The sequence below is a fragment of the Polypterus senegalus genome, chromosome 7 (assembly GCF_016835505.1).
Source record: "Polypterus senegalus isolate Bchr_013 chromosome 7, ASM1683550v1, whole genome shotgun sequence".
NCBI classification, from domain to species: Eukaryota; Metazoa; Chordata; class Cladistia; order Polypteriformes; family Polypteridae; genus Polypterus; species Polypterus senegalus.
Genome location: NC_053160.1, coordinates 5,416,613 through 5,431,818, shown reverse-complemented (window position 1 = coordinate 5,431,818; position 15,206 = coordinate 5,416,613). Strand labels below are relative to the sequence as shown.

General features: G+C 41.9%; 1 protein-coding gene across 2 annotated transcripts in view; it reads right to left on the bottom strand.

Moving 5' to 3' along the window:
- The window catches only part of aptx (aprataxin), a 43,061-nt gene extending 27,855 nt beyond the window's left edge, over positions 1–15,206 (bottom strand). The window contains exons 1-2 of one of the 2 annotated variants that reach the window (XM_039758174.1): positions 15,079–15,206; positions 4,750–4,886 (exon numbers count right to left, since the gene is read on the bottom strand). In XM_039758174.1, coding sequence (XP_039614108.1) covers positions 4,750–4,879 — 130 coding nt within the window. In that variant the 5' untranslated portion in view covers positions 4,880–4,886; positions 15,079–15,206. Of the gene's footprint in view, positions 1–4,749; positions 4,887–9,358; positions 9,584–15,078 lie in introns of those variants that run through there. The other variant, XM_039758173.1, reaches the window with a different exon arrangement.

The following is a 15,206-nucleotide window of genomic DNA, read 5'->3' as shown; positions in this document are numbered from 1 at the left end:
GTGTTCACGACTCCACCATAAGAAAGAGACTGGGCAAAAACGGCCTGCATGGCAGATTTCCAAGACGCAAACCACTGTTAAGCAAAAACAACATTAGGGCTCGTCTCAATTTTGCTAAGAAACATCTCAATGATTGCCAAGACTTTTGGGAAAATACCTTGTGGACTGATGAGACAAAAGTTGAACTTTTGGAAGGCAAATGTCCCGTTACATCTGGCGTAAAAGGAACACAGCATTTCAGAAAAAGAACATCATACCAACAGTAAAATATGGTGGTGGTAGTGTGATGGTCTGGGGTTGTTTTGCTACTTCAGGACCTGGAAGGCTTGCTGTGATAGATGGAACCATGAATTCTACTGTCTACCAAAAAATCCTGAAGGAGAATGTCCAGCCATCTGTTCGTCAACTCAAGCTGAAGCGATCTTGGGTGCTGCAACAGGACAATGACCCAAAACACACCAGCAAATCCACCTCTGAATGGCTGAAGAAAAACAAAATGAAGACTTTGGAGTGGCCTAGTCAAAGTCCTGACCTGAATCCAATTGAGATGCTATGGCATGACCTTCAAAAGGCGGTTCATGCTAGAAAACCCTCAAATAAAGCTGAATTACAACAATTCTGCAAAGATGAGTGGGCCAAAATTCCTCCAGAGCGCTGTAAAAGACTCATTGCAAGTTATCGCAAACGCTTGATTGCAGTTATTGCTGCTAAGGGTGGCCCAACCAGTTATTAGGTTCAGGGGGCAATTACTTTTTCACACAGGGCCATGTAGGTTTGGATTTTTTTCTCCCTAAATAATAAAAACCATCATTTAAAAACTGCATTTTGTGTTTACTTGTGTTATATCTGACTAATGGTTAAATGTGTTTGATGATCAGAAACATTTTGTGTGACAAACATGCAAAAGAATAAGAAATCAGGAAGGGGGCAAATAGTTTTTCACACCACTGTATGTGTCCATTGTGTAAGACATTTACTTTGTGCAGGGCTAAAGTCATTTTTTGAAACAATGTTCACAGACCTGTGGTGGGCTGGGATTGGCTCCAACAGACCCCCGTGACCCTGTAGTTAGGATTTAGCGGGTTGAATAATAGATGGATGTTTACAGACAGATTGCTTCACTTTTATTGACTATATCACAAGTTTACATACACTTTGCTAACTGTGTCTTTAAGCAGCATGGAAAATTCCAGAAGATGAGACAATGAGCTTCTAATAACCAATTAGCCTCAATGGAGTCAACATGTGGATGTACGTTAAGGCCGACCATCAAACCCACTGCATCTTTGATTGACATAATGGGAAAATCAAAAGAAATCAATTAAGACAAAATAAAAAAAAATGTGGACATCCAAAAATTTGGTTCATCCTCAGGAACAATTTCCAAATGCATGAAGGTTCCACGATCTTCTGTACAAACAATGAAACACAAGTATAAACACCATAGGACTACACAGCCATCATATCGCTCAGGAAGGAGACACATGCGGTCTCTCACAGAACGGACTTTGGCACGAAAAGTGTAAATCAATCCTGGAACAGCAGTAAAAGGCCTTGTGAAAATGCTGGAGGAAACAGGTAGACAAGTATCAATATCCACAGTAAAACAAGTCTTATATTGACATAACCTGAATGGCTGCCCAGCAAGGAAGAAACCACTGCTACAAAGCCACCATTAAAAAGCCAGACTGCAGTTTGCCATGGCACATGGGGACAAAGATCTAACATTATGGAAAAATGTCCTCTGGTCTTATGAATCGAAGATTAGACTGTTTGGCCATAATGATCATCACAATATTTGGAGCAAAAATGGCGAGTCTTACAAGCCAATGAACACCATCTCGACTGTCAAGCATGAGGGTGGGAGCATCATGTTGTGGGGGTGCTTAGCTGCTGGACAGACAGGTGAACTTCACAAAATAGATGGCATCACGAGGAATGAAAATTAAGTAGATATACTGAAGTAACATCTCAAGAGCTCAACAAGAAAGTTAAAGCTCATTCACAAATGAGTGTTCCAAATGGACAAGGAGCCCAAGCAGACCTCCAAAGTTGTGGCAAAATAACAAAAATGTCAAAGTATTGGAGTGGCCATCAGAAAGCCCTGACCTCAATCTGATTGAAAATTTGTGGGCAGAACTGAAAAAAGTGTATGTGAGCAAGTAGACCTACTAACCTGTCCCAGTTACAGCAGTTCAGTCTGGAGGAACGGGGAAAAATTCAGGCAACTTATTCTAAGAAGCTTGTGGAAGGCGACCTAAAACATTTGGCTCAAGCTTATCAATTCAAAGGCAATGCTACTAACTAACTAACTAGGCAGGTAGGTAGGTAGGTAGGTAGGCACTTTGTTAATCCCAAGGGGAAATTCACATACTCCAGCAGCAGCATACTGATAAAAAACAATATTAAATTAATGACTAATAAAAGTGCAGTGCAAGTTAAAAAAAATGCAAGGATAGAGTGTGAGGCAGGTATAACAGTCTATAATCTTGTGTAGTGTTAATGTTTACTCCTCCGGGTGGAACTGAAGAGTTGCATAGTTTGGAGGAGGAACGATCTCCTCAGTCTGTCAGTGGAGCTGGACGGAGACAGCAGTCTTTCGCTGAAGCTGCTCCTCTGTCTGGAGATGATCCTGTTCAGTGGATTCTCCATGATTGACAGGTGCCTGCTCAGTGCCCGTCGCTCTGCCACAGATGTCAAACTGTCCAGCTCCGTGCCTACAATAGAGCCTGCCATCCTCAGCAGTTTGTCCAGGCGTGAGGCGTCCCACTTCTTTATGCTGCCTCCCCAGCACACCACCGCTTAGAAGAGGGCGCTCGCCACAACCGTCTGGTAGAACATCTGCAGCATCTTATTACAGATGTTGAAGGACGTCAGCCTTCTAAGGAAGTATAGTCGGCTCTGACCTCTCTTGCGCAGAGCATCAGTATTGGCAGTCCAGTCCAATTTATCATCCAGCTGCACTCCCAGGTATTCATAGGACTGCACCCTCTGCACAGTCACCTCTGATGATCATGGGGTCCATGAGGGGCCTGGGCCTCCTAAAATCCACCACCAGCTCCTTGGTTTTGCTGATGTTCAGGTGTAGGTGGTTTGAGTTGCACCATTTCAATCATTTATTCAAGTCCTTGATTAGGTTCCTATCCTCCTCCTCCTGCCCACTCCTGATGCATCCCACAATAGCAGTGTCATCAGTGAACTTTTGCACGTGGCAGGACTCCGAGTTGTACTGGAAGTCTGATGTATGTTGGCTGAACAGGACCGGAGAAAGTGCAGTCTACTGCGGCGCTCCTGTGCTGCTGACCACAATGTCAGACCTGCAGTTCCCGAGACGCACATACTGAGGTCTGTCTGTAAGATAGTCCACGATCTACCGATGCCACCAGGTGTGAATCTACTCCCATCTCAGTCAGCTTGTCCCTAAGGAGCAGAGGTTGGATGGTGTTGAAGGTGCTAGAGAAGTCCAGAAACAATTCTTACAGCACAACTGCCTCTGTCCAAGTGGCATCCTCCACTCCCACCTTCTTCAGGTATGCGAACTGCAGAGGGTCGAGGGCGTGGCGGACCTGTGGCCTCAGGTGGTGAAGCAGCAGCCGCTCCATAGTCTTCATCACATGTGACGTCAGAGCGACAGGCCGGAAGTTGTTCAGCTCACTAGGACGTGATACCTTTGGGCCTGGGGTGATGCAAGATGTTTTCCAAAGCCTCGAGACTCTCCCCTGTTCCAAGCTCAGGTTGAAGATGCGCTGTAAAGGATTCCCCAGCTCCAATGCACAGGCCTTCAGCAGTTGTGGCGATACTCCATCTGAACCCGCTGCTTTGCTGGAACAAAGTCTCCTCAGCTCTCTGCTCACCTGGGCTGCTGTAATTGTGGGTGGGGGGAAACTCTCTCCTATGCTGGTATCAGCAAAAGGATGGGTGGAGGGTGCAGTACTCTGAGGTGAGAGTGGGTTAGGGTGGTCAAACCTGTTAAAGAAGTTGTTAATATCAGACATGGCAGCCCAGGTCACGGTGTGGGTGCACTTTTTTAATGGTGCGGATCTTGCTGAGGAAATGCTCACACTTCTTTCAATTAAAGGCCAAACAGGAGGAGAGGATATTTGTTGACAAGAGGGAACGTTAATAAGCATCCTAATTGTATTACCTTTTGTATTTATGGTGGAGTATGGCAGTATTCATATGTTACTTACATATTATCCTTATATAAAGGCATTTAAAGAGCAAAAGTAGATGGGGCAATAAAATGTTAACTGTTCTAAATTACATTAAAGTTTCAAATAGCTTTCATAATTATTTTAAGATGCATTTTTTACTTTACTCCCATTTTCAGATAAATGTTATTTATTAAAATTGTTCTTATCTGGTGATATGATTACAACAAGAGAAGTCCTGTTAGCTCAACTTTAAATAAAGTGCTCATTTCTACATTTATGATTCTTTTGAAGGATTGTTTATTAAACATAACCCCAAATGCAAAGAAAAATTGTTAAATAGATTTGCTAGTTTTAAAACATGTTAATTTGTTTTGCATTGCAGCCCTTCAGTCAGGCTAATTCCCAGTTTTTGGCCCCTGAAGTACAAGAAGTTGAGTAGCACTGCTCTAGGCTAACGTTTACTCGATTATATGGACCTCTTTTGTAGTAGCGGTGTTACCCCTCTTTTGTAAGTCCCATTGGATAAAAGTGTCAGCTAAGCAAACAACTGTAACTGTAAATTATACTGACAAAGAAGTGATTCTGAATAACACACCTTGTTCTCTGGAACACTTTTTATCAGTAATTCTTGTCTTGGGTCCCCGGCCTAAAACCACAGTTTCAAGATGAGGGAGTTGTATAGGTTCATGGCTTCCATCTGTCCTTATAAGCCAGCAAACACGCATTATCCTCCTGGTGAAGAGACAAAACATGAAAACGTCAATATCAAATGTATTATCACTTTAATATATTATCACATTGAGCCCAATACGGCCAAAGTACAGTGTCTTGCAACAAAAGTTTTCTGCTGTGTGACCAATTCTGTAACTTTATCTAATCTAAGTGTAACAAGTGTTACAACCGAAACCTGATGTTTAGCCTGTTCCCGAATTGGCCGGCCGTTTTGCATTTTGGCCGTGAGGTATGGCCAAAGTCTGAATTACTAGAAACAACCAGTGTATATGCTACTTTGGCCGGCCATTTCACGAAGTGGTGAGAACTCCCTGGCCAAAATTCCATGCACTGTTGTAAGAGTGTCGGCTCAAGGTGCGAAGATACTTAAAAATTTCAGAAGCAGATTCAGAAGTGACTTTTCCATTCTGCATGAGAAACTGCTCAAGGTGGATCTTGTTCAGAAAGCAGATGTGAAAGAACCAAGTGGCGTCTGCTTTCTGAACAAGAGCCGCCAAGGCTACACTCGATGCAACTGCACTACTAAGTGCGCAACAAATCGCTGCTCATGCCTTTTTTCTTCTGACTTTGGCCGATCACCCCATGCCATTTCACAAACTGGCCGGCCAAATCCCGAAATCAAGGAAAAGATCGGACATTGGCTGGCCATTTCCCAATTTGGCCAGACACTTCCCGCTTCCTGCCGATTTCAAGTTTTGGCCATAACAAGTATACTTCTTTAAAACCGAAGGGGAATTTCAAATGCATACACCAGCAAAAATATATATTACAAAGTAACAGACTCAACAAAGTACAATATAATAGAGTAGAATTATAACATACACCATTAGGCCACATCATTAAAACCACCTGCCTAGTAATGTGTGGGTCCACCTCATGCTGACCTGTCAATGTGTGGACTCCACAAGACATCCGAATGTGTCTTGTGCTATTTGGCACCAAGACATTCCCAGCAGATCCTTTAAATCCTGTAAGCTGGAAGGTGGGGCCTCCATGGATCAGACTTGTTTTTCCAGCACATCCCACAGATGCTCAATTAGATTGAGATCTGGAGAATTTGGAAATCAAGTCAGCACCTTGAACTCTTTTTCACCTTCCTCAAACCATTCCTGAATATTTTTTTTTCAGTGTGGCAGGGTGTGTTTCCCTGCTGAAACAGATCACTGCCGTCAGGGAATACCATTGTCAAGAAGGGTTTTATGTGGTCTGCAACAATCTTTAGGTAGGTGGTGTCACAGATGGCTGGGGGGGGTGGGGGCGACCCGGCTGGGACGCTCAGAAGGACCGGAGGAGGGCTTACGCCTCCTCAGACCACGTGGGGGCGACTGCCCTGGTGCCAATGGGGAACACGGGTACAGAGCTTTGATGCTCAATCCTGTAGGGGCCTGTGTTCACCACCAGGGGGTGCCCCAATGCCTTGGGAGCCCTGGACCTCAGCACTTCCACCATACCCGGAAGTGCGGGGGTTTAGAAGAGGAGCAGGGACACCTGGAGTGCTTCCAGGGATGCAGCCGGCACTTCCACCACACTGGGGAGTGCCGGTGGAAGATTGCCAGGAAGTACCTGGAACACATCCGGGTGTGTATAAAAGGGGCCGCCTCCCTTCATACGATGACTTGAATCGGGTGGAAGAAGGACGACGTCTGGGAGGAGGCAAGGAGCCGGCCTGAAAAGAAGTGAGGCATTTGTTTGGTGGCCTGGACTTTGGGGTTGTGTGTCACGTGTTGTACATAATAAATAATGGTTATTAAACGTGTGTTGGGTGATATTGATGCATCCACCTGTCTGTGCCTGGGCCGGCTACCAAAGTGGTAAATGTCAAAGTAACAACCAAATGAATGCCAGGACCCAAAGTTTCAAAGCAGAGCATTGTCCACAGCATCACACGGTCTCCACCGGCTTGCCTTTTTCCCAAAGTGCATTTTAGTGCCATCTCTTTCCCAGGTAAACAACACACACGTCTGGAAATTCCCCATGATCTAAAAGAAAGTGTAATTCATCAGACCAGGCTACCTCCTTCCATTCCTCCGAGGTCCAGTTCTGATGCTCAATAGCCCATTGTAGGCAGTGGGCAGGGATCAGCATGGGTCCTCTGACCCATCTACGGCTACATAGCAAGTTATAATGTACTGTGTTTTCTGACACAGTTTTTCAGAAATTTGTGCTACAGTAGCTCTTCTGTGGGATCAGGCCAGATAAGCTAACCCAGGTCGTTCACAAATCCGGTCCTGGAGGGCCCCGGTGGCTGCATGTTTTCATTCTAACCCTTTTCTTAATTAGTGACCTGTTTTTGCTGCCAATTAACTTCTTTTGAATTCATTTTAATTGACTTGTTATTTTAAGATTTGTTCCCCTGAATTTATTCATTTCTTTCCTTAAATGTCACCCAAACAGAAATGAAATGTGAAGTGAGTGAGCCAACAGAAGAGGAACTAAGTCAGGGCTTCAAACTCCAACCAATTTCACTCCAACCAGTTGCTTAATCGGTGCTGTCTTGTTGTTAATTAAACCCGTTCTTTAATTCCATGGCTTATTGCTGCCCTTATTATGCAATCGCAGACATTTCTGAAATTATTAATTTCTTCTTTTCTAAGAGCACCGCTAAAATGTTTTGGGGACCTTCACCTTTCTTTATCTTCTTATATAATACGCTGCCGTGGCTTTGTGTTTGTCTGTCCAGGATTTTAATTCACCTGCAGCTTGCAAACTATTTGAACTTTTGACCTGATATTTGGTACACATACACTACGTGATGTCTGCTACATACTTTCAGGGTGATGATTAACCTCCAAGGTTATTCGTCTTATTTTATTTTACTTTATTGCAGAATCAATACAGCGGGCAGCTGTGTGGCACATGCATATGGGCACTGTTCTCATCTCTACCACCTTCGCCATCACTTCCCCTTATTTTCATATCTTAAATCATTCTTTTGGCAGATTGAAGACTTAAGTGCCAGCTTAAGTGAAAAATTAAAGAAAACGTTCTAAGTAATTGCAACACAAACACTGGCTCAATCAGTTTTAACGCAAAAACATGCCCACAAAAGAAGCGAAGAAGGGGGACCACTTGGGGGAGAAAACAAGAGCAGCTCACAAAGCAGCAAGTGCATCAACCTCTGAGCAAACAAATGGTAAAAATACAGAGAAAGAGTAGGAAAACTATAAATCAAGTGTATTCACTGCACGATACCATTACTGGTTGTATATATAAACCATCCAGCCATGTTGCAGTTCGAGAGGCTAACTAGTGAAAAATCAGGCTGTCTTATTGTGGAGCAGAGAAAGAGTATGAAAACTATGAATACTCAAGTAAAGTGTATTTACTGCATGTTATCATGCAGTGCGCCGTTACTGGTTTTCAGATATTGTATGATGGTCATAGTTTAGCTGTTCATGGTTTGGCTCATTTTGAATTGCATTATTTTTTGTCTGCTAATTAAGGAAAAATAAACAATTAAGGGGTCTGAGTCTTCAAGAGCAGGTTAACTATAATTAATTCAAAAGAAACTAATTAGCAGCAGAATTAGAATGAAAACCTGCAGCCACTGGGGCCCTCCAGGACAGGAGTTGGGGACTCCTGGGCTAGTCTTTGTTCCCTATGTGCATCAATGAGCCTTGGGCACCTAAGAGCCTGTTGCTGGTTCACCGGTTGTCCTACGTTTAGTTTGTACCAGCCAATGCCTAGCAGGAACTCCCCACAAGACCTGCTGTTTTGGAGATGGTCTGACCCAATTGTATAGCCATCACAATCTGACCCTTGTCAGAGTCACTGAGATCCTTATGTTTGCCCATTCTTCCTGCTTCCAACATATCACCTTCAAGAACTGACTGATCACTTGCTGCTTAATGATATCCCAGCCTCTGACAGGTAACAATGATTATCTCATTACAATGGCATTCACTTCCCTGTCGGCGTTTTTAATACAATAAATATTATGCTAAAATCACTGCAGTACATGGAGGCTACTATCTTCCAAATGGCTTGTGGCTGGATCGAAGAACGGGACATCGGGAGGAAGCGGTGAACTGCCAAATGGCATGTGGGCAGAAAAGACCTCCAGAGGCACTTCTTACTTTTATAATGAGAGATTACCGTTTTTGTATTTGTCAATATGGGTTATTTAGTGTAGATTGATGGTCAAAATGGCACACTTATCAATTTAAAATTAAACCCACAACACAATCAAGTGTGCACAAAGTGATGGGGTCTGGATACCTTCTGAATCCACAGTACGACGCTGCAGGACCCCCATGTTCACACAGACAGAAAAATACTTCAAATCATAAAATCATAGCTGAATACTTTTAGCCATCGTGTCCATACGTAAGAAAGAACTTGTAAAAATGCAACACATGTGTAAGTAAGTGCCTCAACAGATCAAAAATGCTACCGAATGTCTTCTCGAGACCTCGACTTCAAGTTCCTCACTCGAGCTTCGTACAAAACACGTACAGTTGCTCTCGTCATACCTGTTCCCGTTCCCGATTGCCAGATGCACCTTCTCAATCACACGTTTGCAACTCCAAATTGCCACTGCAACCATGTAAAGCGCTTTCGCTTTAGGGGGTTGGCCTCATGTGGACAGTAAGGGGGAGGAGCTAAAAGTCTCAAATTGCAGTGAAATATGCAAGAATAATTAATTCACAGTAGTTTAAACCGAGCATCCAAAAACATATAACATTTAGCAGAAATGAATAAAATTGTGCTTATTTTCTATCACCGTGCGGTATTTTACTGTTCCACAACAAAGAGCGTCACCTGACGTAAGGACCTGACGTACGGAAAGCGCAGGAGATCAAAAAGCACTACTCGGAAATCGCAAATTATACGAGCTTGTGAAGGCTCCGTTCAGAAATTGAGAACATTGCGAGGCTCACGTTTTTACGTACGGAGGAATATTTAGAACAAAATTAAATAAGCGAATAAATACGCAGATAAATAAATATATTTTGAAATGTAACAATAAAAAAATCACAATGATATGTGCACATAAATAATTACATGTGATGTGCCACAAAATATGTTGTTTCTTAGTTGTTTTTGTGTTTATTTACTTCTTCATTTCTTCGTTTTCAGTGATGTGAAGGAATATTTTGGACAAAACAAAACAAGTAAATGAATACGCAAGTAAATACATGTATTGTGAAATGTGGCAATAAATGAGCCCTGCAAGAACACCGGGACCCATTGGTAACAAGTTAAGGGGAAATTTCACACAAACATTCAGAACTTTTCTTTGCCTAGTAAAGACATGAAATTAGTTACCAAAAAGCATGGTAGTCACCAGGAATTTAGCAGCCTTCGAAACTTAACCTGATGTTATTTTTATTTATTCTACTTTAATTTACTTCATGTATTTGATAGATTGTACCCTGTTGTGTATCCTAATGTGTCTACTATGTCTTCCCTAACTTCTTCTTCTTTCGGCTGCTCCCGTTTTGGGTCACCACAGCGGATCATCTTGTCCGCATATTGATTTGGCAAAATTTTACACCGGATGCCCTTCCTGACGTAACCCTCCCCATTTATCCGGGCTTGGAACCGGAACGGAGAAACACACTGGCTTGTGCATCCCCTGTGGCTGGGTTTACTGTATGTCCTGCCTAAATTGTATTGTATTGTAAAGTGCTTTGTGATATGGAAAAAGATGATCCTCTATGGTAACCCCTATCAGGAACAGCTTAAAGAGGTAGAAGAAGAAGTAAAGCGCTTTGTGACTTCTTGTCTGTGAAATGTGCTTTATAAATAAACTTTTCTTACTTACTATTTTGGAGGATTTAAGTCAATAGGCCTGGCAAGCTTTGTTGGGCATAATAGCCTCTTCTCGTCTAATTTTTTCTAATATTCTAACAGAAATAAAAAAAAGTTGTTAAGTTATTTATAGGTTAATTGTATTATTATCTTCAGTTATTTTTTTAAGTGATACCCTCATGCAAAATTAAATATGCAATCAAATGAAGACTGTCATTTTCACCCATCAAACCTCAGAGGGTGGGATCCAGCAACTACGGTGTTTTGATTGGTAAACTGTCGATGCTCAAATCTGTGCCTGTGAAAGTCCGTGAGTAGATGTGAATGTAAGAAAAAGTTGCACAGAACTGTTGCTATTTTAACTGTTGACTATTTTAATTGAAGAAGCTCTAAATTCATCACCAGGAATCTGCTGTAAACGTGGCCCCCGCTGACCAAAGAAACTTATGTTCACGCTACCAAATATTCACCAATCAAAACAGAATATTCACTAGAGCCCTCCCTCTCAACTTTGATGGGTGAAAATGACAGTTTCGATTTTATTGTGTATTTTATTTTGCTTGTAGTCCAACTGAAATAAAGAAATAGGCAACAAAGAAATGCATTTCATGATTTAATTGTTTAATGCTCACATATCATTGTGTTTTTATTTATTGTCACAATTTACAATACACTGATTTATTTGCATATTTATTTGTTTAATTTTGTCCAAAATATTTCTCCATATTTAAACACTATTGACATTCTAAAATGCCATGTGCTTTGGTTAGAATTACAATAGAAAATAGAAAATAATTTCCATTCCATACTCTTAAATCCTTACACTGGCTCCCAGTTAAGTTCAGGGCAGATGTCAAAATCCTCCTTTTAACATATAAAGCCTTAAATGGCAGAGGTCTGACTTACTGGTCTGAACTTATCATGACTTACAAACCAGAGTGCACATTAAGATCTCAAGATGCCGGTCTGCTTAGGATACCAAGAATTAATAAAATAACAGTGGGAGGTCGAGCTTTTAGTTACAGGACCCCTAAACTGTGGACAGCTACTATGAGAGATGCCCCTTTGGTCTCAGCTTTGAAAATTCCTGAAGACTCACAACTTCAGTTTAGTGCACCCTGCCTAGAGCTGCTGATTAACTGTACTGACTGCATCTCTGTTGTCAGTCATTAGCACTAAAACAGAAGTAACATTTTAGTCATAATTTGTTGCTCTCACCTATTCTGTTTCTCTTCTTGGCACTCAAAGGTGGCACTTGGTGCCTCTACCCACCTGCCAAGTTGTTTTGCCTGCCTAAGGTAAAGTCATCCCTGTTGGAGGATCACAGGAATTGTGGGGTAGAGGGGTCCTTTCATCAGATTGGCTGGCCCAGCACTGTTTCAGCTGTGGAATGGCCAAATGGAGATGATAGCTTGATGGCTCAGGACTCTAAACAAATCCATCCATTATCCAACCCACTATATTCTAACTATAGGGTCACGAGTGTCTGCTGGAGCCAATCCCAGCCAACACAGGGCACAAGGCAGGAAATAAACCCCGGGCAGGGTGCCAGCCCACACACCAAGCACACACTAGGGACAATTTAGAATTGCCAATGCACCTAATCTACATGTCTTTGGACTGTGGGAGGAAACCGGAGTACCCAGAGGAAACCCAGGCAGACATGGGGAGAACATGCAAACTCCACACAGGGAGTTAATCTTAGTCTTTTTTTGCTTAAACTGTAAAGACTCTTCTAATCTTTTCTCATAACTTATCCCCTATAGCCCTGGAATCAGCCTAAGTCACTCTTCTTTGGACCTTTTCTAGTGCTGCTATGTCCTTTTTGTAGCATGGAGGCCAAAACTGCACATAGTACTCAAGATGAGCCTCACCAGTGCATTATAAAGGTTGAGCAGAACCTCCTGTGACTCGTACTCCACACATCAAGGCGCTATATAACCTGACATTCTGTTAGCCTTCTTAATGGCTTCTCAACACTGTCAGGAAGTCGATAGCTTAGAGTCCACTACGACTCCTAAATCCTCATCATGAGGTGGACTCTTGATTTTCTGACTGCCCATTGTGTATTCAAACCTAACATTTTCACTTCCTATGTTTAATACTTTACATTAACTGACATTAAATTTCATCTGCCACAAATCTGCCCAAGCCTGTCTGCTATCCAAGTCCTTCTGTGATGATATAATGGATTCCAAATTATCTGCTAATCCACCTATCTTGATATCATCTGCAGACTTAACCAGCTCGTTACTTATATTGCTACCTAAACACCAACAGTGTTCAGAAGCCATTAAGAAGGCTAACAGAATGTTAGGTTAAATAGTACGATCTGTGGAGTACAACAACATTTACAACAACATTTATTTATATAGCACATTTTCATACAAACAGTAGCTCAAAGTGCTTTACATATTAAAGAATAGAAAAATGAAAGACATAATTATAAAAAATAAATCAACATTAACATCGAATAAGAGTAAGGTTCAATGGCCAGGGGACAGAAAAACAAAAAACTCCAGACGGTTGGAGAAAAATAAAATCTGTAGGGATTCCAGACCATGATACCCCAGTCCCTCTGGGCATTCTACCTAACATAAATGAAACAGTCCTCTTTGGATTTAGGATTCTCACGGAAGGGCTTGATGATGATGATGGTCACGTAGACTTCTTCCTTTTAATCCGTCCATCATTGTTGGAGCATCATGAAGCTTTGAGTAAGTGGAGGTGGCGCAGGCCACCACCACAAAGAAACCGGAAAAAGAAACAGAAAAGAGAGTAGGGGTCAGTACGGATTTTAGAGCCACCATGAATAGTTATTATGAGGAATTGAACATACAGAGTATCAGGATTAAGTTAAATTACAAGTCCAAGGAGGTTATGCTCAACCTTTATAATGCACTGGTGAGGCCTCATCTTGAGTACTATGTGCAGTTTTGGTCTCCAGGCTACAAAAAGGACATAGCAGCACTAGAAAAGGTCCAGAGAAGAGCGACTAGGCTGATTCCAGGTCTACAGGGGTTGAATTATGAGGAAAGATTAAAAGAGCTGAGCCTTTACAGTTTAAGCAAAAGAAGATTAAGAGGTGACATGATTGAAGTGTTTAAAATTCTGAAGGGAATTAGTACAGTGGATCGAGACTTGTATTTTAAAATGAGCTCATCAAGAACACGGGGACACAGTTGGAAACTTGCTAAGGGTAAATTTCGCACAAACATTAGGAAGTTTTTCTTTACACAAAGAACGATAGACACTTGGAATAAGCTACCAAGTAGTGTGGTAGACAGTAAGACGTTAGGGATTTTCAAAACTCGACTTGATGTTTTCTTGGAGGAAACAAGTGGATAGGACTGGCGAGCTTTGTTGGGCTGAATGGCCTGTTCTCGTCTAGGTTGTTCTAATGTTCTAAATCATTTATATATATTAAAAATAGCAGCGGCCCTAGCACTGACCCTTGTGGAACACATGGGTGGAGCTCATTTAAAAAAATGTCATTTTAAGGCAAGGTAAATAAGATGCGTCGACTTATAAAGTTTTGAACTACTTTCCATTCTTTAACTGACTCCATGAGCCAAGTGATTAAGTTAATTGACCATTCATACTATCCTTTCAAAAATCCTCATTTCCTCATGCTGCTCCCCAAGAATTGGCTTCTCTCAGCTTTACTAACGCTCACACTAAGGATTTCCACTGGCAGTGATATGCCTCAGGAATCTGCTCCTGATAACTGCGTTAGGTTCAAGCTCAGGATATTCCCCATGAGAATTTTGCACGTTCTTCTCGTGTACGGGTGCTATGGTTTCCAACCACAGTCCGAAGACTTGCAGGTCAAGTGTACTGGCATTGCTAAAGTGGCTCTGATGTGTGTGTGTGTTACTTGTCCTGTGATGAACCGGCGCCCTTGTCCAGGAGTTGTTCCCAATTTGCTCTAAACTCTTACTGGGTTAGGTTCCAACTCCACCACAACCCTATTCTGAATAAACGGGTTTGGAAAATAGATGAACGGAGTATTGTTTAAAGAATACATTTTATCCCCGCGTTTCTCTTTTAGTAATATTCAAGTAAGTAATATGCTTGAAAGGAAACAAAAACATCTACTTTTTATTACACAGTATGTCCATGGTTGTCTCATGACTTTGCTGTCCTCTTCTTGGTTCCCACTATAGCACTCATTTTCTAATTTGGGCCCCGAGAATAAAAAGTTTTAGAACTCCTACTCTATAGTAAGCAGCCAAGAGGAGAACAATGAAACTTGACAAATCTGTGTCCAGGTCGGAAATTGAATGCAGCTCTATGGAGCCGACAGTCGGCAACATCAACCAGTACGCCCCCGTGCTATTAACTAAATAGATAATGCCTACGTCTTTTAAATATAGTAGTTACTAATCGTAATTATGCCATTTTATTTTAATGTTCTTTTCAGTAATTTCATTCTTACCCTCGGTTACATTAAAACTGTAACTTGCATCCAAGTGTTTCAATGATTAAAGAAGTTCGACCTTTTACCTTTTAAAGGCGGTCTCTTTGTTCTCGTGAGATTTGGCAAACAGACGTCACTCTGCGAGT